The sequence below is a fragment of the Crocodylus siamensis genome, chromosome 8, assembly GCF_052110815.1.
Source record: "Crocodylus siamensis isolate JL-2025a chromosome 8, ASM5211081v1, whole genome shotgun sequence".
Lineage (NCBI taxonomy): Eukaryota > Metazoa > Chordata > Crocodylia > Crocodylidae > Crocodylus > Crocodylus siamensis.
Window position 1 is genome coordinate 10,077,239 of NC_143402.1, and position 26,005 is coordinate 10,103,243.

At 41.5% G+C, this 26,005-nt stretch overlaps 1 protein-coding gene across 3 annotated transcripts in view; it reads right to left on the minus strand.

Annotated features, from left to right (window-relative positions):
• The window catches only part of IL1RAPL2 (interleukin 1 receptor accessory protein like 2), a 556,641-nt gene that overhangs the window by 233,874 nt on the left and 296,762 nt on the right, over positions 1–26,005 (minus strand). For all 3 annotated transcript variants that reach the window (XM_090060565.1, XM_090060564.1, XM_090060567.1), the window contains exons 3-4: positions 22,176–22,449; positions 5,026–5,212 (exon numbers count right to left, since the gene is read on the minus strand). In XM_090060565.1, the coding sequence (XP_089916691.1) occupies positions 5,026–5,212; positions 22,176–22,449 (461 nt within the window). The remainder of the gene's footprint in view (positions 1–5,025; positions 5,213–22,175; positions 22,450–26,005) is intronic.

Here is a 26,005-nt window from a genome sequence, read left to right on the forward strand (position 1 = left end):
TGCTCTACTTTCAGCTTGGTAACAGCCTGAGATCTTGTGGTGTCCAGAGGAAATACTACAAGGAAACACTGAAGGCATACCTCAAGATAACAGATGCTGACATCAAGAGCTGTGAGGAACTGGCTGCTGACTGGGGCTGCAACATCAACCAAGTGGCAAGCCGTTTTGAGGTTAAGCATCTTGTCCTCAAAGCAGAGGAGAGAGATCAAAGGAAGGAAAAGGAGAGAAATCCTGGTCTACAATCTATTCTCCCCTGTGGAAAAGTCTGCAACTTCTGTGGATGGGTCTGTGGCTCAAGGATTGGACTCTTAAGTAACTTCAAGACCCATCAATAAGCTGGGGTAGAGATCATCCTTGAATCGAAGGACTGCCAAAGACTGATGGCCACAAAAGGCCAATATACCAGCGGAGTTTCTGACATAATCAGAAATAACAAAATACCATCGAGAGTAGAGCAGAACACAAGGAATACTTTTGAAAATGAGAATCCCTGAAAGCTCCATACTTATTTTACCATTTTCTGAGCTAAATGTAAGCAAAATGATGGTTTATTTAACTTTCAGCCCTGAAAACTCACCCTGGATACTGAAAACTTAAGCAAGGCCTTCTCCTTCTCATGTATTACGATTAACAGTAAAGGCAGTGAGGACCAGACTCTACCACTAACAAGCCAAATAGACTATGCAGTCTTATTGTGTTGAAATGTGGGTTACTGCCACACCTGCCTAACACCACTGCATTCATTCGGTAACTACTGTTGCCAACGGGCAGGTGTAAATGAAAGCAGAATTTGGTTGTGGACTTGGAATTCAGTTAACAGTGGGTGATTTTACAAAAGGAAATGAATCCAGTTCTCTTTTTGCAGTACTAACTAGAATATGATCATATTTTTGTTACTAGATGAGACTGACATGCTTCCAGACACATGCAGAGACCAGAGTTGTTAAGCAAAAAAATGCTATTATTACACAGTCTTTTTTCTCACTTCCTAGATATATTTAAAAGTGTAATGGCGTTGCATAGCCCTCTGCCCTGAATAGGACTGAATATGAACGTGGACCACAGAATATGATTCAGGTCTCTTCAGCTCTAATTAAAAGGACTAAAAGTCCCAGAATGCAATAGCAAGTATGTCAGTAGGATGCTGATCTGCACATGTCCCCTGTACTACAGCAGTAAGAGACCTGTATCACCTCTAAATAAGCATAATAAGGTTTTTGTTTTTCATTTTGAAAAACAGGAAGGTGAACAAATAAAACAAAATACTTTTCTGCTGCAGGATTTTGCTTTATGTACTATATACTTGTAATAAAGAAGGTGACATCTTTACTACCGTAAATGATTAATGATGTAGAGCAAACAATGCTTATATCTATCCTGGTTTTCCATTGAGAATTGGACCGAGTAGAGGTTTGAACCACTAACTTGTTAATTGTTCACTGCTGTTTCTCTTCTTGTCTACTTCAAACCATTTTCAATTTAAACATGATTTACAACTCCCCCAAGTTTTAGGTAATTCATATTACTTTTTCCCCCTTGACTGTATGGCATTTCTAATGTGGACTGGAAAGTTCTAGTTTTTCATCTGCTTATGAGGATTGGGTCAGTCCATGGAAATGGAAAGCAGGGAAGAGCAAAATATGCTTTCTTTAAGGGAAAAATAATTTTAACACCCCCTCCCCGTCCAAAAATAGTGTCCCCGATTCAGAAGTAATTAAAGCAGATTTCCCATTATCTTAGTTTCCTTTTATCAGTCATTCCCTAAGTAATAAGTGAGCGTATTGCTTATTTATCCAAATCATGGTCTTTTTTTTTCTATTTCCTAGTAGCATTTGTTGCAATTGGCTAGTTTTAATTTTTCCCTCAATTTGCACATTTGTTTTATCAGTCTTAGGTGCTCGTACTCTTTCAATAATTAGGTTGTTCATTATTTTGCTTTCCTTTTCTCCCTTGAAATTTAAGTGGCAGTAGCTCAACAACTCTATTTTTGCAGACTAATAACTACTGCCTGTCCTTCACCTGTCATTCTGATTGTTTTCACAGCCGTTCCTTCCACTCGGTAATAGCAAGGAGGCAGTGAGGAGAGATTAAGGCTCTTCTTTCTAGCTATAATATGCCTTTTTCTCTTCCAGTTTATTTTTTTTCTGAAACTGCTCTTACGCTAAGGCCTTGTTCATTCAATCAAGCCTTGACACATGCATTTATTTAAGAAGTCCTTATTCATGTTGTCAAAACAGTGCTTTAGGATTAATGGTACTGCGCGCACCGTAACAATGACATTAATTGCGTAAATCTTTAAAACAGGCATTTATGGCAGAAATTAGTATAATTTCTGCCATAAATGAAATTTACACTACAGTTAAGAACAGTGTTGCTAATCGGCATTTTACCTAGATTGAGTGACTGCAGAAATAGATCCAGAATTAATTTCTCTTAAAGACATGCTTAAATTGAATTTGGCTCCATCTAAACCGATGCTATTGATTCTGTAATCTCTCCCCACACACAACTCTGGCAGCAGCCAGTGAGTTCTGCCCATGGCAGGTGAACAGCATGTAGTCCACTGTCTCACAGCGAGTCTGGAGCCATGGGTTCAAATACAATGAACTTTAAGGGGCACCGGCCGTGTCCACACGAGACGCTGACTGTGCAGTAGTGTTGCATGGCATGAAGCGTGGCGTGACGCTACTGCACAGTAGTAATGAGCTCAAAGCCGTTCCATGAAGTTATTTAGTCATTTAGTACTAAGTAATTAGTACTAGTCATTAGTCCTTCACAGGTACTCGAAGAGTCAGCGTCTCTTGTAGACGTGGCCAAGGTGACTGAATTTCTGGAGGGCGCTGTTCCCCCCAAAAGGGAGAAAAGATCTTAGAGTAATTCCCTTGGCTTCATATGCCTACTGTCATATTTTTGGACCCTTTGCATTATTGAGGTGTTTAACGGGTTTGGACAAGGTAGTCCAATTAGTGGAACATGTCTGTGCCCTGGAGCAATTTAAACATGTAAAGAGGTGAGTAATGGTGCCTTTATTGATGGGGTGAGCTCAGCCACTGAAGGCAGACGTAGGAAAACTGGAGGATTAAGCTTGCTAAATCAAAAAACACGCATGTTCAGAAACTCGAGGCCAGGCCTTCACCCACAGTGTAAGCCAGCACCCTCTATGAGCTTTCTAAGGCAGGGTCTGTATTTTTATTAAGTGTTTGGACACTGTGCAGTCTTCCCCTATGACTGCAACTCCTCACTCCTACATCAATATGTACAAGGCACAATCCTCTGAAAGGATTGGCGCCAGCTCACATGTTGTTCCTAGAATCTGCTCCTGCGGTAAATCTGTCAGCATCAGAAAGGCAAATTTCCATTTCAGCTAGCACCACAACTCACACTGGAGCATTTATCAAAACCCTGAATCACAAAGAGCTTGAGCCACAACCACGTATGTCCTGTATAACATTAACACTGAAATGCCAAACAACTGCAATCCTTCTCACTCTTATTTATATCCTTATTTATATCTAAGAACCAAAGATCCTGCCATTGATAGTGCCTTACCATTAAAACCTAATAGGGAGGAATATGTAGGAGGTTATTCCATTAGGATCTTTTCTCTTCTCAGAGTAGATCAGGGGTTCAGTCCCTATTGATTGCTTAACTACTGTTCTGTTATAATCAAGCTGAACTGTCAGCTTGTTTCAAGTCAAAAGTTGTGACAACTTGTTAGTCAGCTGTCTTACATAAACTGATGTCTTACATAAACCGTACGGCATGTGCAGGACACGGATGACAGACATGCATATGAATCGAATACCTCTAGCCAGCACAAATGACCACTTTCGGTTTTCACTTTTCTTTCATTCATTCTCACAGAGGGTTTGCCGACAGCTTCACGACTATTGGAGTTTATGTCTGTCAAATCATTTCCGCGATGTTGCGCTCACATTAGGATTGTGCATTCTTCACCAACACGCTATTCAGTGGTATGTAAGTAGGACAAGATCCACTTTCTTTTCTGTAAAATTTCATACTTTACTGAATATGTATATTTCATGTGTGAGCAGCTCTGAACATATCTAACTACAGGAGAAGGAAAAGCAAGCTTAACGGCTGACAGAAGAGCCTGGTTTATACCAGCCGTGCATTACAGTCCAGGTTTTGTCACTGTAACGTGGAATAAGCCAGATTCCTGTAAAACATAAAAACAGACTGACAACTTCTTAAAACTGCTCTTTCTGATGCACCATGTCACCTGTGCACCTGGCAAGTAAAAAGTTGGCTCACCATATATTATGTATAACACACAAACACTGAATTAAAAGAACCTGGCTAGAGTTGCCAAGCCAGGCCTTTGCAAGGCAGAAAGACTGGATGCAACTTGCCTTTGCAAATTCAGCCTCCTTCTGCATATGCGTGATACTTTCATGAGCTCAGTCTCCCCTTGAATAGTCCTAGCCTTCCTCCCTCGTGAACCTAGTTTCTCTGCTACCTAGCAGTAATCACACACAGCCTCCCTCTCCAATCCATTGTTTCAAGACTCTTTCCTTGCCCAACCAAACCAAGGCCCTTCTGCCTGCCTCTCTTCTCCCTACCCGGCCTCCCAGTCCCTCCCATAGGATAGTGCTAGTACCATGTAGCTCTGTCACCTCCATTTGGTTGGAATACAATAATCTTAGATGGATGACTTCCCTGCAGTGCACAAATGGTGGAGGGATGGGCGGGCGAGACAGCTCAGGAAGATCTCATGTGCCATTCCTGGTGCTACAGCAGGCTGTCTACATTCCTTTAGAGTAGTAGGGAACAGCCTTCTGGGATTTGGGATTATATTGGTCAGTGACCATGCTGGCTAGTTTTGCCTGTATTTGGATACTTTTTATCCATCACAACTGTTTGGCTTTGGCTGATCCTTCCAGGCAGTCACACATTACTTGATGCTAAAAAAGTCCATCGCTAAATAGAATAATGAAAACAAAACACCCCCGTCCCCCGCCCTGTATGACTTCTACAAAACACAAATCACAGCACTGTATTTACCTTGTACCATACCACATCTGGCTCCTGATTGGATATTTTATAATCATCAATATCAGGGCAGGAGATTATCTTTCTTTTAGTGACTTCTGATTTTTCTAAATATCGGATCTGGCTGTTGTAGCAAAGCCCCGATTCATTATCAGCGACAGTCAAGGACATGGACACCTTCATGCAGTATGTAGAGTTTCTGCAAGGATAGGAAAGAGGCTTTTTTACATTTTAACTTAGCTTGTGCCATCTCTCTTTCAAAAACATAGGCTTCTCCATTAAGAACTCCCCTACAGCATTTGAAAAAGTTGCTGTAAAGTTTAGGCAGCTCAGTGGTTAAGAAAATGTTTTATAAAAGACCCATCGTTGTTAATTAAATAGAAGCACCACAAAGAACTTCTGCTGGCAAATCCAATCAATCCTTTATTACCCAATGGGAGGCCCATGTTTCATTTTCAGAAGTGGTCTCACCATTCACAGCAGGATCTGGTCTGCTATCAGCTAGAGGAGAAGGAAGAAAGAAAATTGCATTTCTTTGCTCAGGTGAATGGAAGAAGTCCCTCCCAGGAGGACTCCTTGGACTGAAAGGAGTGCACCCATATACTTTTCAGACTGTTCATGCCTCAGGCTTGGAGTGGACCTATTTATATTTATCATCTGCAATCACCTCTCCACTGGGGGCCTGGGAGAGGCTCAAGTGTAGGTGAAAGTGGCTGTGGAGATCCCATACACCATCTGCTCTCTTCTCTAACCTGAGGCACAGTGGCCAATGCTGAAGAAATGGGGTGCAATATAAACTCCCCAAGCCTGTGGGGCCAACACCACACAGAGAAATGATCCCTTCCTCTGCAAAGAGTCACTAAGTTAAATTCTATTGCTGTGTGATGGAAGAGGCCAGATGGCTTGTCGTAGAGACACCTGGCGTTAAAACTTTGCAACCCCTTGAGACATTTAAGACCACATTTTTTCAAACCATCAGCAAAGCCCTAGATGGGGTTAAATCTCAGAAGGTGCAACTGGCTTAAGTCCAAAGTTTCTTGCTTTTCTTGATGTCAGTCTGGAGTGAACGTTAATAATGTGGCGACATGGCTACTGATCGGGGAAATGGGGTTATGATGAAAACGCTTGCAGGCTCACAATTTTAACAGAGTTAGCAGACATCACAATAACAACCCGGGCTGATATTTATCATGGTGTTACTGTCAAGCATTTATAGTTTGTGCAGGATTGTTGCAGCCCAAACTGTCAGATTCTGGTTTTCATTAGGCGTGATGGGAAACACAGTCCTTTAAGAGCAGACTACCAAGTAAGACAGACATTCTAATGAGGGCTCCATTTCCCATCATGCAGCATTTTGTCACTTTAATTGAATTTGTTGGAGCCAAAGAGGTCAGGCGTTAAAATGACACAGGAGGCAATAAACTATCAAAGGGAGCCCTGGCTAGTTCCTGCATAAGATATTATTATTTAGTTAGTGCTTTGTTCTGTATCGGCTGTGTTTTGAGTTTGTTCGGCTGCTGTACAACAGGGCGCAGCACCACAGACACGTTGCGTCCCATGCATCAGCCAAGCAGTCGAAACTTGGCCGTGAACAGAGAGAGTGGATTCTAAAATCAGACTCGCGATGACTGCTTTAATTGAAAGGAAAAACACACAGACGCACAAACAGGCGTTTGCCCCATTGCAAATATTTGGTTAAGCATCTTCTCAGAAATGAAATAGCCGATCGTTGGAAATACACTTCAGAGCACGATGCTACCAGAGACGTTTCATCATGACTACAACTTTCATGCGAAAAGGTTGCTGATAAAACAGCACAAAGAGATTCTGGCCACACAGTGCTATGTCTCGTGAGATGTCTGTAGAAGAATTTCTTTACTGTCCGAGCCCCCAAGGTCTGGAACAGTCTGCCAGCGGAGGTGGTTCAAGCGCCTACACTGAACACCTTCAAGAGTAAATTGGATGCTTATCTTGCTGGGATCCTATGACCCCAGCTGACTTCCTGCCCTTTGGGCGGGGGCCTGGACTCGATCTTTCGAGGTCCCTTCCAGCCCTAATGTCTATGAAATCTATGAAAGAAAGGATATAGCAAGAATAAGACCCTTCCTCATCCCCTGAACCTCACCCACAAAGCCGAACATGTTTAGCACCATATGAGCCCTATAAGCAGCTGACAGTTTTAAACCATTCATAGGATCACAGAAATTAAGGGCTGGAAGGGACCTCATCAAGTCCAAAATGGCTGTGCCTTTTTGTATTTCAATAATTGGGGGCCATTGTTCTCCTACACAGAAATGTGTGTGTGGCTGTATTTAATCAGAAATGTAAGTGATCTTGACTGAGAAATCATTCTGGGAGGATTTACAGAAGTGCCTACAGAACTAAGCATACAAGTCCATTTCTTCCTCCAACATTTCGGCATTTTTGTCAAATTGCACAGGTTGCTCTTTTTGATATGAGAAAACAAACTTCTGTTTTGAAGAAGTTTTTAATGGTTTGGAACAGACCACTGAAAACTCACAAAACAGTGATGCATCTGCTTTATGACAACGTATATAAATCTGCAGCATAATGCAAATGGTAATCATTAGCTTACCTGGATGATTATGCACATTACTGATTACAAGACAGGTCACACACCCCAATACTGATGATCAAGGCTGGTAAAAATAATGACTTTGGGTTGTTTTTCACTATTTGGTGTAATTTAATAGTGCCATACTATCTGTTAACAATCTTGCATTATTTAGATCATATTTTGAACAGTGCCTGAGGCAAGTACTATTTAAAATGCTTGCTGGAACCAAGACCTAAAAATGAAATATTCTTTTCATTAGTTGCAATTAAAGTTGAGTAGAGTTGAGAAAACTGACTGACTGGTGAGCAATGTCACTTTTTTTGTTGCACTTTGTTTTACATTTCACTGCGATGCTAGTAAGTCTATTCAGGCTCATGATCAATAAAGCTGCCGGTAAGCCAACAGCAGCAGGCTTGAGAGCTTGCCGGATGGTGGTTCATCTGAGCTATACCTCTGGCTATTTGTGAAATGGATAACTTTTCCAATTGCATGACATTTAGTGAATGAAGCTGCAGTCCTGCATTTTGCTGAGTCAGTTCAAGGAAAAGGCATCCAGTTACCTTCCAATCTTGCAGAGAGTGAAGAGGTGAGTTAATAGCCATCATTTTTTACCCTCACCTTTCTGGAGGCAGAAAATGGAGAGGATGAATTGATTGAAGACTCTGACCATTGCTCGAGTTGCGATTATTATGTTTACTTTGATTTCAAGCTGCCATGTCGGTAGGGCTTTCGTCAACATGGTCTCAGAATCGGGCCCGGGGCCGTGGCTCGAATTTCATACTCGTTTTTTTCCTGGTGGATTCCACTGGTCAGGTTTCTATACAAGGTGGCGATATGACACTTGACTTTTTACAAAGATGTAGTCTTGGGGTTTTACCCAGATAGCCTAGAAGACTTCCCACTGGATCTGACATATGTCCAACCTTGTCTAATCTGGATGTTTCGGATACATCAGCTACCAACTTGGGGGGAGGGAGGGTGTCTAACCACATATCCCATCAATTCCATCGTGTTATTTTGCATGCTTATTTTGCTGCCTTCTTTTCTAGTTTTCTTGACACTGCTGCTAGGTGTCTCCTTCCACCTGGGTGGCTTATGCAGTTTATTGACAGCTTTTAGGAGTCTGATAAAAGAGCCTTTGACACCTGGGTTCTGTGTTATACATTGCTTATAGCTGGTGCTTACAAGTCTGTGTGACTTAATGGTGTTTTTGGAATCAGGGATTAGAAAGGATCCATCCACAACCATGAAAATTTATGCAAGTGCCCAAAAAAGCTATGACCGAGGTCACTGATACCAAGAGGGGCCCACCAGATGAGGTTTCTTAGGCAGCATGAGCTTCATTAAAAAGTCCTCATTTAGCTGCTGTGCCTGGATGGAGAGCTACTGAGTATAAAATCCACCCTGTCCTTTTGGTAAGAAGGACCCTGGACTCTGAACTGACTGTTGTCCATTGGCCAGTTTGAAATAAGGGTCTTCTCTTTTCCTAGAAAGCACCTGCAAAGTGATCAAGATTGGTCCCAACTTTATGACCTTCCCTTTCTTCTTAAAAAAAAAAGAAGTCTTTATTATTAGTTTGCACTATAATAAAGGAGCCATCCCTTTGTTTTCATTTATTTTTATACATTTATAAAATATATATACAATGCCCAATCACTGTGGAGTCAGGTATATATAAACAGGATTAGTAGGTATATTGTACACAAAGTGCAGAGAAGGGTGAAAAAAAGGACAGTTGTTTCATTGCTGTGATGGCAGGTGATGAGTTAAACTGACAAAAGAAAAACATTTTCACTGCGATGGGAAAGTTGTTGGATGGAGGTTTATAGCGATGCCCTTACAAATGCAAGAGATTACTTTAGAAGGGAGTTTTGCAAGTCAGTAGAGATACTGATTGGTGAAGTACAGCTCTGCTGAACTTACCTCTTAAAGGCATTACAGAGCACTCAACAGGCAAATGAAGACTCAGCAGTGAGAAAGTTACCAGGTAGGACAGATCCCAGAGCTTGAAAGCAGATCTTCTACCAAATGGTCATTCCTTAAAGGTGTCAAGTTGGTCACTCTCCCATTGTGTTGACGGTTTCTGTAACAGGGGGTGCTAGTAGCCAGGGAGGGCAGGAGGAAAGGAAAAGCCTGAACCATAGCATGAAGATCTGAAACTCATTAACACGTTGGTTGAAGGAATTGCAATACCCAGTCTCCAAGCTGGGATTCAGAACGTATCTGCTGTCTGGCCTGGAGGTGGAAAGAGCTCAACAAAGTTTTGCTTTGCAGAGTTCACGAAACTATTTTGATTGTCACATCATCTGTAACCCCTGACCCCTCCACATTTTGCTCTGAATTGAATTATCAGTCCGAATGGACTCAGAATCAAAAAAAGTAAACAGCACAGGCAAAACACAAAATAAAACAAAAAAACCCCCAAACAGGCAGAGTTTAGCTGCTCTTGCTGTGAAGCCACCATACAATTTTATGGATCCTGCTCAATTTTCAAAGCAAAACTTTGGAGGAGAGAAAAAGGAAAAAAAAAAGAAAGGAAGTTTTGAAGTGAAGTGACAGCCCTTAAGATCATTTTTCTCTTGCTTCGGATCCAACATAACTTATCAGCCATAAGGCTGAATAAGATGTGATGATGCATTCACTGCTTTGACACATTTCTTTTTCTTGGTATATTTGTTGTCCTATCAGAACCAGCAGCAGTGGTTTCATGGTACACAGCGAGAGGGGTGCACCCCCTTTCCACAATGAAGGGCACTTGCCAGTGGCTCCATTTCCCAGCAGCCCCGGATGCCCAGGCTCCCTGCTGCTTGTGGTATGGCGGGCGTTCCAGGCTGCAGTGGGATGCCAAATGGGGAACCAATAAAGCAACAAAAGGGGGGCCCACCAGCTGACACTGCTGTCCCCAGCTGACCCAGGGGTACAAGCAGCCCCAGGACTGCTCTTCCCTGCTCCAGGGAGCTTCAGTGAGAGGCTGCACAGGATGGCAGGGCTCTGCTCCCCACTGCTCTCCCCCACACCACTGCACTTTTCCCTCTGGCCCAAGAGCTCCAGCTGCAGGGTGGAGCTGAGTAGAGGGATGGGCAGAGTTGGAGACGGTGATATTAGTGAGCGATCCCCCCATTCCAGTGTTTGCTCCTGGACTGGCATATGTGAAGGCAACGTCCTCTTGATGGACTGCAATGTGCTGCCGGCTCATTTTAATTACTGGTTCCTATAATTCATTGGCTAACTGCAATACCAAGTGCAGGAAAGTATAACCTAAATCCTCCCTCCCTAAACCCCAACTTGAGATCTTAGCTGCTACCGATTTAAAAAGATATATGTCAAACAACTGGGACCTATATAAAGACAAGTGCACTAGATTTGCTAGTAAGTCTTCTAATGGGTTGTTTCCCTTGCCGGGTGCTGCCCAAGGCAGGGTCCTACTTGCCAGTGCCACTCCCTCGCCATCACTTTCCCACCAGCAGTGGTTCCAAATGCAACTCCATTATCACATGGCCACTTCAGGCTGGTCCAGCCAGCTCTATGTGGTAAGGATTCATTGATCTGAGTACAGAAAAATGGATCATTTCCTATCATGGCTTAACACAGTTACTGCACTTTTTATTTCTTTGGGACTAGAAAAGTGTTTAATGTCTGATATCATTTACAGAATGGAAGTTTTTACCCGGTTGTTGCACTGTTCTTCCAAGAGCAAGACTGCTGCATGCTTTGCCTCATTTCCCTCATCTGGAAGAGGCCAAACTCTCACTGCCAATAGTGACCATTGTGAGATGCTGCAAACCACACTCAAAAGCTATTTGTTCTCCCTCGGTGTGACTTCCTTTGACCCATTTCCAGATCTGCTGCAACTTCTTCTGTTTCCTGATTTATCAACTTAATAGGCAGTACCTGCAAGGAAAAAAAATTAGCAGGCGCATGACTTAACCTTGGCTGTCTACTGAACCACCACCCACATGTGTAGATTCCTTCAGCTCCTTGATGTAGGTTACCTTGGCTTGATGCAACTCCAACCGTTTCTGCAGTATGTGTTTTTCCCTCTAATTCTAACTCCTCTAAAGAGCAAGAAAAAAGGTGGATGCTGTTTGGCTCATCATAATCATCCTCTACGGTCAGAGCAGGTGAGTCTCACTAATAAAAAGAAGAAAAAAATCCATTTAGAAATGTTATTGCAGAAAATAAGAAACAGTGGGTTATAACAGCTAATGCATAGTACCTTGTTCATTTTCTGAGATTTTCTGTGTTCCTCAAAGGGCAAGTTGTGGTCTTCAGATGAGCATGCCAGGCAAATCTCCCTTCCACCAGGCAGAAGCAGCATTTATGGTATGCTTATCTCAGCACTCTTTAGGTTCTTCTATTCCCCTGCACAGTTCCTCATCAGCTTTCTCCATGATACAGTATGGAGCAGTAGATTCCTAGTCCCTCGATTCAAAAGCTGGACTGTAGTTTTATCTTGAATAAAGCATAAAAGCTAGCATGGGAGCCCATGCTTGAACATAAGTACGTCAAGTGTGAACACCAAGATCTAGGGGAGCAACTCTTTAGAAAGGCACCCCCAGGGAGGACAAGGACTAACGCCACAAACTAACTGAGGAAGATTTAGGTTGGACATTAGGAAAACCTTCTTTTTCGTCGGGGTATCTAGAATCTGGAACATGCTCCCAGCAGAGGTGGTGCAGTCGCCAACCTTGGAGGTATTCAAGAGGAGGCTGGACAAGCACCTCACTGAGTTTGTCTGAGCCCAATAGCCCTCCCCCCCCCGGTGGCAAGGGACTGGACTTGAGGAGTTTACAGGTCCCTTCTGGTCCTTCGATTCTATTAACTATAACTAAGAGATGTACTATTGGCTCATTAGCAGTCAGAAGAAAATGGTCACATCAGACTGACATAACAGATAGACTTGGATTACCATTGGACCACCTAACCCAGAGAGAGCTCTACAGATCCACCAAAAGGCATATTGTTTCTCATTGGCAATATCCAAAAGAGTAATATGTTTTTCCTACTGTGCCTTAATTCAGAGTTTCTGAGTCTCTGAAAATCCTGGAAACAGCAGGGAGGTGTTTGAGTCTACTGTTTTGATTGGGGTCATCTCTTACAGATTATTTTTCTTTCTTAAATATCCACATACGTTAGTATCCAAGCTAGGTTTTAGCCAAATCTCCCTTAGGAATAAAATTGTGCATACTGGGAGATGCTGCTCTTTTTCTTGGGTAATCACTGACATGGACTTCCTCTAGATTGCCTGCAACAGCAAGGGAAGCAGCTTGCTGTTTGGTGACCCAAGGGGTCCTTTCTGGTTCCGTATGCCTGAGACCGTAGTGACAGGCTTCCCCGAGTCTCTCGCAACAGCAGTTGACTGGCTATCCTCAAGTCATCCCACTGCAGGGAGTTGGAAGAGTTATTTTTCCCCTTCGCTGTCTTCAGAAAAACTGACTGGCTCTACTAATCTACGCAAGTCAACAGTAGACAACCACCTGGTAGAAAATGTATTTTAAAAAAGATAAATCAAATCGGGACTTCCAAGGCCCAAACAGAAGGAAAAAACACATTGTACTTGATTTAAATAATGTAGGGCTGATGGCAATTTATGATTCTCTCCGAAAACAGTGAGTCTTTAATAACTTGAGGTTATTACAAACAATCTAATAAGAGGTAAGATGATAAAGTATTCAGCAAATAACAGAAAATAATAACAAAATCAAAACTGCCATATCAGATCATTCCTAAGGTCCATTGAGGTTGATATTTGTTTTTGGAAAAAGAAGATGTCCTATAATTGACAATATGTGCTCCTGGGGAAAATTTCCTCCTTACTCCTAAGAGTTAGAAAGTACTTTACGCCTCAGAGTTTGAGAGTTTAGGTACCTTCCACAACAATTTCCATTTTTTTTAAAATATTTACTAACAGAACCCTGGATATTCTTGTTAAATTATATTCTGTACTTTAAAAGCCACATTTTATAAGTGGCACAAATCTAAGACCCACAGGCAACTGCTCCCAGGAGAGCCTTAAGAAATCCCTTCCAAAAATTTTGTAAATGTAATACTTTCTCTGCCAGAAATCCCAGCTCTTTCTTCTTTTATTCCCTCCCCCCTCACCCCCGGGGTGAATTATTGTATCTTTTCCTCTCCATGTCTTAATTAGACATATAAGAAGTAAAAAACAGGTCAGGACAGGATACCCAGGAGTTCTCTCCGGCACTGCTGAGTGACCGACTCTGCTATAGGGCTTCTGCTTTCCTCATGCATATCATTTACATTGCAATGAGAGAAAGAAAAAGGCCCTCAATTTGTACACAGACAATTGAATAAAATAAAAGAGCAGATCATTTATTATCTGATAGGGTTAAAAAAGAAAGTCCACATGCAGAAATCGTGTTGCGAATCTAATTATGTTAATTTGCGAAGAGGACAGAGGAAACAAAGTGTTGCAGATGTTTGTGACTTACGGAAAGTTTTCTGCCAGTAAAGATGACACATTATTCTCAGAGTCCATTTCACAGTTAACAGATTATCTCCCTTCAGGTGCAAGAAACTATGTTTTTGGCCTTGCTGGTTCCCCTTGGGGAATGGTCATCAACTTTAGGTCTCTTTTTAATAGGGTTATTTCCTTTTAATCAGTACAAGGCCAAGTACAACGTAATTCACTGTGATGCTTCTGCCTCCTTGGCTCGTTTCAATTTGTGTTGTACATGGGTAAGGATGCTCCCTGCTTAGCCCCACAGCACAGGAGAAAGCACGGGAAAGAGAAGACCCCTGACTAGTGGAAGTGCAGGGGGAGGGAGAGGAGTAGTGGCTTTGCACATCGTTTGCACCTTCTCCCCAAGGAAGGCTCTAAGCTGGCAGTCAACAGCGAGGGCATTGTATAGCAAAGAAGACTGAGCCAACAAGTAACCACCTCACTTGGTATCTACTCCCTGCATCCAACCAGGTGTGAAAACCACTCTGGAAGGTACTTTGGGGGAAAAAAAAGCAACATTGAACAGAAATGGTAATAATGCTGCACTGCAGCAGACCGAGCTATTGCACAGCAGTCCTTTGGGAAGGGATGATAATGTCAGTCGATCAGCATTAAGGGTACCTAGAGCTGGGATTTTACTACTAGAAACACAAAAGATGCATATCTGATATCCTTCTCCTCCGAGCAGATCCACCGCCTTATGATGCATGTGCCTGATATTGTGAAGTCTTTGGATGCTTTCCAGCTTCAGGGCAACACGTGGCTCTTCCCCGCATGGAGGCCCAGCTGCTCCAAATGTTTCCAATGGTTGTTCCTTATCAAGAGCAAAAACGTAATTTCTGACAAATAAAGGGGGGGGGGACTCCCCCTCCAAGCCCAGAGGGAAGAAGGGTGGGTGAGCACAGGTCAGAGCCACCGGGGAGTGAGAGTGACAACTTTTCTGGAAGGGCGGGCATCTCAGCAGATGCTAATCCAGGGCTGTTTCAAAACCGGCAGGTACAAGAGACAGTCACAACACGAAGCTGTGACAAGAGCAGCAAAATACATCTACACTACGAGCAACTTGAGGGGTAAAGACTCCCTAAAAGTGAGAGGTTTGGTTAAAAGGGGTTTTTTCTTGACTAAACTGTCTTCTAAAACTGCCGAGATGAAGAATTTTTTTTTTTCTGGAGAAGGATGTTTTCACGGGACTCCTGTATACGCCCGTCCACACGGGCACAGCACATTGTGTAGCTCAACCTGGTTTGGACATGGCGCCCCATCAGGTTGAGGGGGCAAACCCTATTGCAGATGAAACACCTGGCAAGCTCTGACCAGATTTTCTCTTCATTTATCTGTTTGTTTGGGGTTTTCAGCCTGAAAAGGGACTATGCTGGCTTTGTCCAATGGCGAAGCAGTGTGCAAGCTGACAACCAAACTTTTCACATACTCGTAACTTAAAAAAACATCCCACTGATTTAGATCAGTTCTGGTTTCCCCATTTTGTTTCAGCATTGTAGTCCCGGGACCTTGCCTGGAAAGTTTTAATCCAGAATGCTGATTTGTAAGTCCCTGAAAAATAAAGCTCTGTAATGGAAGTGCTGACAACCTTAACTAAAGAAGCATCAGCCGGCAACAGAAGATTAATGGTACCTCTGGGCTCGGAAGGCATCTCCCGAATGCGGCATTTCCATACTGCGCTACAGTGACATGACACAAGTGTCACAATGCTGAGCTGGGTCTGTCATGATACGAGCATCGTGCTGTCCATCACAGCCCCTTTCAGGCTTCATCATATCCTGTCACTGTGGTGTACACGGATCTGGCAAAATGATAATGCATGGGATGAACTGCATTACTTTAAGCAGCGTCACTGAAGTCAATCAGATGACCTGCACATAAAGTCAAGCATAGGTGTGTTGGCAGGGTCAGGACCTTACCATTCGCATGATTGCAGACAAGTACTGCCTCTTCAGTTAGCAGTGCAGTGACAAGCTACTGACTACATGTACTATGAGAAAAGGAAAATAAGCTCAGCACAGCAATAAATTCTAGGCCTTCCACTTAGGCGCATGCATATTTAAATATATTTATATATAGTACTGCCTAACTGGACAATGAAGGGGAATCAAAATATAGAAAGGGGACACTGGATTCGTTCATTTATTTATTTTGCCTTTTAGTTTGAAAAGGCAGTTTTTAACAGTGGAAACCTTCATTTCAGTTCCCCATTTAAACCCATTTACTTTCAAATTATGGATCCATTTGCATTACACTTTCTGAACATTAAAGTTATCGCTCCTGCCTGATCACTGCAACGTTTGTTGCTTACTGGCATAACAACCAGAAAATCAGCTTATCCCACCATATTCTTTGAGTGCTTTCTATTATGCCCCCAACTGATTACCAGCCACTTGGGCCCCAATTGTGCCGCAGACTCCCAAACACCGTAGTGGAACATGTTGCTCTCTATATACAGAGTCCTGATTACATCCTAAATGTGCAGTAGACTCCCAGACCCATTATAGAGCATGGAGCTCTGTGTATATAGGCCCTCAATTAGATCCCTGAACTATTCACTCAAGTGCTGAATAGTTTTGGCTGGAACTAATTTGGGGGAAGGGAGATATTAGCAAAAGTGCTACTGATGCTGCTGCCTCTTACCCAATGGCTAACTGTAAGGACAAATCCAGGGAGCGAGAGACCTGTATTTAATTCCCATCTCCTGCTTCAATGGAGTCAAGCCTGCCTCTCTACCTCCCAGGAGACTGCCCTAAGCCTCCACAGGCATTAGGTTGTTCTGTGAAAGGCCACACTTAATCTTGCATGTTGACACTGTTCTACTTGTTATGACTAATTAAACAGCCACTGAAGGAAAGAGCACGACCCATTGTCTACATTCACTCCTGGGTATCAAGGAGATCTAAGAATCAAGCTAGAGAGTCACTTTCTTTCTCTCCGTCTCAACTACTGTTCACATATTCTATGAAACAGGGATTAGTTCCAACAGGAAGGGTTGAGAAAGAAACCCTTAGCATTGCAGCCACCAAGATGGTGCAGGGATATCTGAGTTCAAATCCCAACAGACATGAAGCACAGGGCGTCTTGGAGGAATAGGGCTTGATTACAACTGGGCAAGTCGAGGAGGGCCTTTAACTTGTATTTGCCATATCCCGTGTGACTGCTCTAGCTAGTAGGTGCCTATCGAGTAGTAGAACGCTCCCTACCAGCCCCTCTTTTATCAATCTACCCTACTTTGTTTGGGATTCAATAACATTTAGCTTTTATTACTGTTATGGGGTTGGGGCGGGGGGAGCCACAAACAAATTTAAACTTGGTTCACTCAAACCAAGGAAGTGCTGACCTTTTAATTCAGGTGCTAAATTGACAAATCAATTATTCATGCACACAGGCCTAACCTTTATGTTATAAGATGCCAGGCATATTCAGCTCTATACATACCCCATGTTGAGCCATCTTTCCTATCCTACATATAGTAAGCTTACAAAAGAAAATACTTGTAATTGAATTTATAAATGTTTTTATGAAATCATTTCTAGAATTACTGTAATCAGCCGTGACATTCCAACTCTTGCAATGCAGGTGATCCTGGTGAATAACTGTGAAATGCAAACATTTGCTTACAAAAAAACCCCTTTTTAAAGATTTTGGATTAACAGATCCAAAATAACACATTTAATAGTGTGGATAGTCCACCACAAAAGGAGTGATTATATTTGAGAATGTTACATCTAACCGAATTTCATTGAAATGAAAAAAAAATTACTATTGCAATTTCCTCAGCTATTTTAAACCACCTATAATTTTATAAACAATAAAACCAAGGATAAGTTACCAAATTTTTGGAGGAAATGATAAATTCATTCAAGCAAGAAATGTGGTCTTTTATATGTAATTACTATACACAACACTGTGAAACAACACTCCCACAGAAATCTGAAAATAGGGAAGAAAGATCTCTAATTATATGAAAGAAAGTTTTAGCCTAAACAGCAAAATTGTAGAACTGACACAAGACATTATTGCTGTGTAATACTTTGCAAAAAGCTTGTCCTACAGTCTTTATCTGGAGAACATATTTATTATTTAAGATATTGCCCCTTTGTTACCAAAACTACTTTGTCATGTAAATGAGCAAAATGTTTTCAAACATCTGAAATAAAAGCGTGTTTCAGGACTGGATCTCAAGATCATATCTTCACTGAGCCTAGATGTTTGTGACTATTTCTATATGTAAGTTGGCTTTGCTACCACAACAAAGCTTGAAAATGTATGCTTGGGTAAAAATATGTAATTTGTCTTTCCAAAACTTTTCACAAACAAAGCACATAGTATCCAACTGACAAAAATGGCTGTTATATTTATGTTATATAAAGGACAGTAGTGACATTAACAATTCTGCATTTGCTAAGAAGTATCAGTGATACCATAGTTCACACTATACCTCCAATAGCACATGACTTTATGGCTGTGTGTAGACAAAACGAGGGGTGTGTGTGCATGACACTTTAAAGTGGGCCAAATGCTTTTGCATTGCTTTAATGGTGTCGGTGTTTGCACATCTCGGCGGCACATTGCGCATTAATTCCAGGCGCTGTAGGAAATTCAGTGGTGTAATGCGATTTACATGACTGCTGCCCCTACAGTCATAGAGCAAAGCACCGGCTCTGTGCAGCTCTGCGGCGCTGGAGGAGGCCCTGCAGGCAGCCTGGCAGCAGCCTGGGAAGGCAGGCTCTCCCCAACAAAAGTGTTGAGCCCGATTTTTTCCGCCTCTCAGCCCTGAGCCTGCCTGAGCTGTGTGGGAGCCTGGTGCTTTCCTCCATGGCTGCTGTGCTCCCGGGACTGCCAGAGCCGGGTGCCTGCCGGGGGAGGGGGCCTGCTGCGACACAGAGAAGCACCAGCCCCCCAGCAGCCCAGGGGCCACTCCGTGTGCAGGCAGCTCGCCCTCCCCTCCCCATTGGAGAGGCAGGTAAGTCATCAGGGTGTGTGCACACAACACGGGGGTTTAATCAACCCTAAATTGAAGCCGTGTTTTTTTAAAACCCACGGCTTCAATTTAGGACCCCCGTTTCATCTACACATGCCCAGTTTGCAACTGATCAGTTTGCACTTGTTAAATGGCAACTATATGCAATTGTTCCTGAAAAGTATTTATTATAAAAGACGTCAAGGTGCTGCTACCTTGTAGAACTGAACTTACCTTTGTAAGTACAACACAGTTTTCTCTTAAGTGAATATACTTTAACCGTCTTTGTGTCCTTTAGCAAGCCCTCCAGAGTATCCTCTTACCTGTTGGCTCTGTTGAAGCAGGGAGAACTGCACAAATTGCAGGGGTGTTCTTGCAGGTACAAGGCTATGTTCCTTTGGCACTAACAACGATGGAGCCTCAGGCACAGCAGAAATGTTTGGATGTTACTATGAAATCCACATTGATTACCGCTACTGCCATAGAGTTGGGTGGTTCTGACTTGCAGGAGTGGTTCCAGTTTCTGGGCTCTGCCCATTGCTGTTATTCTGCCACAAGTGTAAGTACTCCAATATCGTGCAAGAGCATCCACAATGCTAATGCACAACCAAGACAAAAAGAATTGCTCCTTGGTGATTTCACCCATGGACATTCAGGACAATCCAACGCTCGCATGCCTAAGCATCTCAGGTAGAGTTACAGCTGTACTCAAGTAGAGCACCTACTCTACCCACAAAAAATTCCTGTTTTCCGAAAGAAGTCCGACTTGGCTTTTTGGTGAACAACAGAATTTCATCCTTCTGTAATCAACAAGCTGGACTGAAATAGGTGCTGAAGGAAGAGTAATATCACATATCTTGGGGGTGGGGATACGGCTCAAGAATTACCATTACAGATATTTCAAAAGAGGACATAACATTTCTAAATCATCTTTAGTGCAAATGTGAATTGATAGACACTGACTCCTCTTCACTGCAAATGCACTTTTGTTCTTAGCCAGAGTATCGTGTGATTCAGTTGAACTTGCTTCAACATTTAAATCTGAACCCCTCACAATGAGGATTACCCTTCTCCATAAATTTTCTTTTTGCCCAGCATTCAGCTACCTCAAAAAAATTAAGCTCATTGGAATGATTACAAATTCTTCAGGAAAAGCCTGAGCTTTGGTTTTAGCTATTTTGAGTCTGGATCCAGCAAACTTTTACTCAATTGCATAGATTTAAGGGGACTGTTCATGTGAGCAAGGGTTTTGTTGGATCTAGCTCATTGTTTGTGCCTTAGTGCTTTCTTTTTCTTGGGTAGGAAGAGGCTGGATATTTTGAAATTTAATATTATTATACAGCATACAGCTACTGTTTCACCATGCTACTGAACAGTTCCTGGCATTTGCAATCAGATATGGAGGGTTGGGTTGCAGTTGCCCTCTTCCTTCTTTATGGTGCAGGATGAATCTCAAAATATTTTTTCCATTTAATGCAGAGTCACCTGCTCAGCCTTTAAAAAAGATGAGAAAAGCTAGTCTAAGAATGATGTAGTTGTGCAGCTCTCCAAGTGAAGAACTCAATTTAACAGCTCAAGAAGTTACATACATCAGTCTCAGTGATGAACAACTCGAGGAATCCTGTGGGTTGGAAGGAACCTCTGGCATGCATCTTTCCTGTAAGCTTCATGGTAAGACTGATTTCATCCTCCCTGGTTTCAGTTATATTTTATATTACTGAGATGCTGCGCGTCGCCTCACACTGAAGATTTTACATGTAAAGCAGCTTTAAAACCACACTGGTACCAATGAAGAGGCAGCACTTGCTTGCTACGTAAAAGATGCATTTTTTGTTAGCTAAACAGTACAATAATTTATTAATTAAAATGTATTAAGAATAGGTCTTTTATATAGTGAGCTACATCAGACTGAATGTACTACATTTGTAGGTTTAGAAATTAGAGCATCTTACTCATTACTTTTGCCTTAAGTTACTCAGATTTGTTCAACATTATCTTCTTCCAAATATCAGTTTTTTAATGAAATGTTAGCTGAGTTGTCCTTTTGGGGTAGCGGGGTGGGGAGGGGAGTTCAAAGAAAACTGAGATTTTTTTCCTATGGAAAAATGGATAAATTCCATTTCTTTGAAATCTCCAATCCTTCATCAAGGGATGAGGGAGAATTGTTTTTATTACGTTTGAACAAAAATAGATTATTTTGTCTTGGAAATGATCTGTATATCATCGGAGATATAGAAAGAGTGAAACACACAGAACCGACATGGACACGCTACTGCCCTGACCACAGACAATTCCATTTGTTTGTGCCCCCTACCGTTTGAACGTTAAACCATAGCCATTTTTATAAGCAACATACTATTTCAAGGCTGAATTAGTTAAAGGAACATCTATCTACCTAGACAGATAGATATTCCATGTGTGTGTTTTTCCAATCTACCTATCTATCTACCTAGTGAGTGTTTTTCCAATCTATCTAGATAGATAGATAGATAGGAAAAAACACACACACACATAGATTCAGCAAGGCACTTAAACACTTAAGTCAACTGGAACCCTGAGTGTGCTTAAAGTTAAGCATGGGCTTAAAGTAGTACTATCTAGGAATGGATTGCTGTATTGAGGTCTTAATAGGCATGGTACCCCTGGACCTAAAAATGCATACTTGATGGCTCCCACCCCTCAGTGTTAGTATCACTTAGACCAGGATTTGAGCTCTTAGACCATTACAAAAATTAAATTGATGCTTGAACAAGCGAGGTCACAAAATCACTCTTTATAATTAACTCTTGTTGTCTGCTGGGATTTGGTCTTGATTTGCCAATGCTTTATTTGATCTGAACAATGATTTTGGTTTATGCCCTCAGAAACAAATACATGTTAGAAATACAAGTTACAAATCCTTGGGAAAAGGTTGTTAAAAGGAAGGAACAGCACATGCTCTATTACAGCTAATGGAACGGGTAATAATAATTACTTGGAAAATTAAATGGCAAAACAAAGCAGCAATCTGAAACGTATTCAGGAAAAGAAAGATAATGAGTACATATTAACTGGCAAAACCATTTAATTAATATTTTGAGATAGCTTAATTTAAACATTTCCTTAAACAAGGCAAACTACAGAAATTCTTAGGTATATTTTAACATGATACCCACCTTAAAACACATGTGTAGAAACCACTGTCTTGCAACTCAACCGAATGAAACCATATTGAATCTTCATCTTTGCTCATCCTAACTTCAGAAAATATAATAGGTTCTTCTAAATCTCCTTTGTTTTTGTACCACATAAGCCTAAGACCTGTGCTTTGGGCCATGCTATAATTAGTTCTGATATAGCTGTAGAAAAGGGCACATTTCACTCGGACTGGTTCACCTGCCAAAGCCATGTATGTCTTGAGATCCACTGACCAGTCAATGCAACCGTCAACTGAAAGCAAAACAATAATAAAAGAAATATTAGAGAAAGATACTTTTCAACAGAGTGAGAGGCAGCCTGTGAAATGCAAATCAATCAGTCAGAAAGAAAAGAGCCTTTACTTTTTAAAACCGGCATGAAAAATGCATGGCAATTGACCATAATTAAAGGTTTTCATAGACGTGTTTTCATTCTGATGTACAAGCAACACATATAAGCTATTAGTCAAGGACATTTTCTCTCTATCATTTCACTGCTTTCTATTTCAACGATGCTAATTCTTTAATAAGTAATCCAAGAATTTTCACCTGAACTGCTTGACCCAATAAACCCATTTTAAATTCTGCAATTCTCAACTTGAGGGAAATGCATGTTGGCACCTGATCCTAATTCACCACCTAAACTCCTCTACTCACCTTTTCTAATCATCTGTTACACAAAAATAAGAATTAGATGTGGCATAATCCATTCCATATAGTTTTATTTTCAAAGCAGCGCTGCAAGGCTTTTTATTTGGCACTAATTAGGTTGCATGGCTATGTATTATACAATAGGAAACAGTTACAATATGTTATGAAGTGCAAGCAAGTTTAATAGAAACATGAAGAAGTAACAGAAGGCCTGTGGATATCATATTGTTGTTGTTTGGTAAAAACTTAACTGGTTTTCTACTCCCTTTAGGTTCAATACTTTAGCTTCAAATCAAAACCAAACATGCATGCAATTTACTATTACATTGCACGACCTCTTTCATTATAGTCTTCCTTATTATTGGCAAAAGAGTAAGGCCCCAACCCAGCAATTGGTTGCACATCAGTGGACTGTGATCAACACAAGTCTGCAAGGGCACAGTGAACCAGTGCCTAAAATAAGTACATTGGAGCAAATTCATCCCCTATGTAATTCCACTGACTTCAGGATAATTACATAAGGGATGGATATTACCCATGGACCAGATTTCAGATGGTGCAAATCTGAGCAGGCCTATTCACTTTTCTGAAGTTGCACTGATTTACACCACCTGAAGATCTGACACACGTTTATAAAACGAAGGAGCTTTTTCTGCCTTTCTAGTACACATTTTAATACCAAAAATATTAACTTCCTTTTTTTGCTCTTTGACGCATTCATTTAGAAAGAAATGAACATACAAAGCCATTGCTGAAGTCATCCATTTGCTGGAAGATCAAATCCTAGTCTTTTTAATGGTGTTTATTACCACTTAATCATTTGTCATTTGTTTATTCAAGCCTCTCCCAAGTGCCTTCAAATCTAGGCTTGGTAAATAGAAGACTTTAATTTGCAAATTGTGGTACATCAGAATTAATTATATTGGGGTCACTTAAACTAAGCACAGCTAAGCAATAGAACAATATCTGAAGCTTGCTCACCATGATCATTTTCATTGCCATTTATAATACAAACTTGAAAAAACCCATAGAATCAAGTAGTTATAGACAGGAAAAGAAAGCAGATACTGCATTTTAATAACATAATTCCTCATGGCCATTAAAAAAAACAAAAGAAGATCCCACAATATTCTCAGTATAGCTCAAGTCCTCCTGAGTAACCCAAATGAGCCTACCCTCCCACGTAAACACAGAGGAAAATGTAGCTATTGCCTGTGCCAGCTGGCTGCGTTCTTTAGAGAAAACAGAGAAACTTTCACTTGAAGTGACACCTGCATTTATTTCTATTGCTATTATTTTTTTATGGAAGAATATGCTGCTTAACGTTAAGTCCATTACAGCTTGGTTTTAAACAGCAAAAATTGCTTCCTTACATTGACAAACTAGCACCAATCATTTTCCTTATATATCTTTGTCCATCTGCCAGACCTCTCCTCCCTCTGTGCTGTTTTATATGGCTCAGTTATATTGTGTAGGTCAACGTATCACTAATCATTAGCTGTAAATCATACTCCCAAAATAGTCAGTTGAGTTGCCCTCAGCTGCATCTCTAATCTCTACCATGCCCTTCATATTCTACCACAACCAAGGCAGGGGTCAGACCATCATATTGCAAAGACTGTGCTCTCTCACCGGACCCTTATACGACAAGATGCCACCGATTTGTATTTTGTCTTGTATATACCCACCGGCCACAGTCCACAATGCCATCCTTGTCATGTGTGGAAGTGCAGGTTTGTGCTGCTATGTGACTTTCTGAAGGTGAGAGTCTGGATTTCGCAAGCATCAATGATTGCCAGCTGGAGTCTCCCTCCAAAAAACAATTGAGCCGATGTCATTAAGCTTATGTGTAGGGATATTTTAAAGCTGCCAGCCTTGCCAACTCAGCCTGGGATTTGAAAGGAAATGGTGATCTCACTGGTTTTCCCATCATTACTGGTAAAATAGATTCCTTGGGACAAATGTTATCCTACTATTCTTATGTTACAGCCAGGGGATGTTTAGTGGAGTTGCACTTCAATAACTAGGGAAATAATTTAAAATGAATGGATTCATCCAGCAATTGCAATGCAAGGCTTGCTTAGATGGGCCCACTAAAAGCCTTTCTATTGATTTTGGTGAGCTTTGGATCTGCCCCTTGAATTATTATTCAACCCAACAGGCAGGATCCAGAAACAAATCCCAAGCTCCCACATGTGTTGGTTCGGAAAAGCTGACCTGAGCAGAAAGTAGTATTTATTACTCCAAACATATACATGTCAACATATAAGTAACAAGGATTTTTTTTCACAATCACTTTCCATGGTAGAGTTAAAATTCAAGTGGTACACAGAACAATATTAAATTAAAAAAAACTGGCCCAAATTGATAATTCAGCTTCTAAAGCCAAAAATGTTGCTGTTTCTGTTTACATGTTTTCAATTATTTTCAACATTACAAATCCATGTCTACCAACTTCCCAAGAGATGATGCCAAAAGTAACTAACCACCTTTACGACCAACCTTGGCACTCTTCATGTATTCATTCGTTCCATTTGGAAACGCCCTTCCCCCCTCCCTCTATTACAATAACTTGGAAAGTACATTGGAATAAAGGCTGTCCGCTTGAGAAACACCTTAAAATGCGATTGCCCAGGAATTCATAGCCAGGCTACATGGGGGAAGATTGCCTGAAATGCCTCTATCGCAGCTGCCCCTAAAATAATTTAAAGATATTACGTGAGCTAAATTTTCACAGCTGCAGTGCATTTAATTAAATTAGGACAATTTTATATCAGCTCCGAATCCATGGCTAGATACAGGCATTCAGAAAGCCTGAAGCAGAATCCATCGAAGTTACGTGGTTCTCTCTAAGCGGCGTAGTTTAGGTCGGCAGCGAACACAACACGCGTTTGGCCCTTGATGCGGGGGGGCGCTAATCTTAGACCAGGTTCTGCCATTTCAGACCAGTCTGTGCATACTGAACTTCTGCCCTGGTGTGGGTATAGACCAGTTTTGTGTGCCAAACTGTTCGGTTACAGGTATACACTGTTTTCTGATTGCTTATACTGGCCAAAGTGTAAAAACTGTACCTGGTCCTGTCTCCAAGGAAAAAGGAAAGAAAAGGACATTTTCTGTGAAACTCATCTTTCCTCTAATTGTTTTCAAATACTACAAAG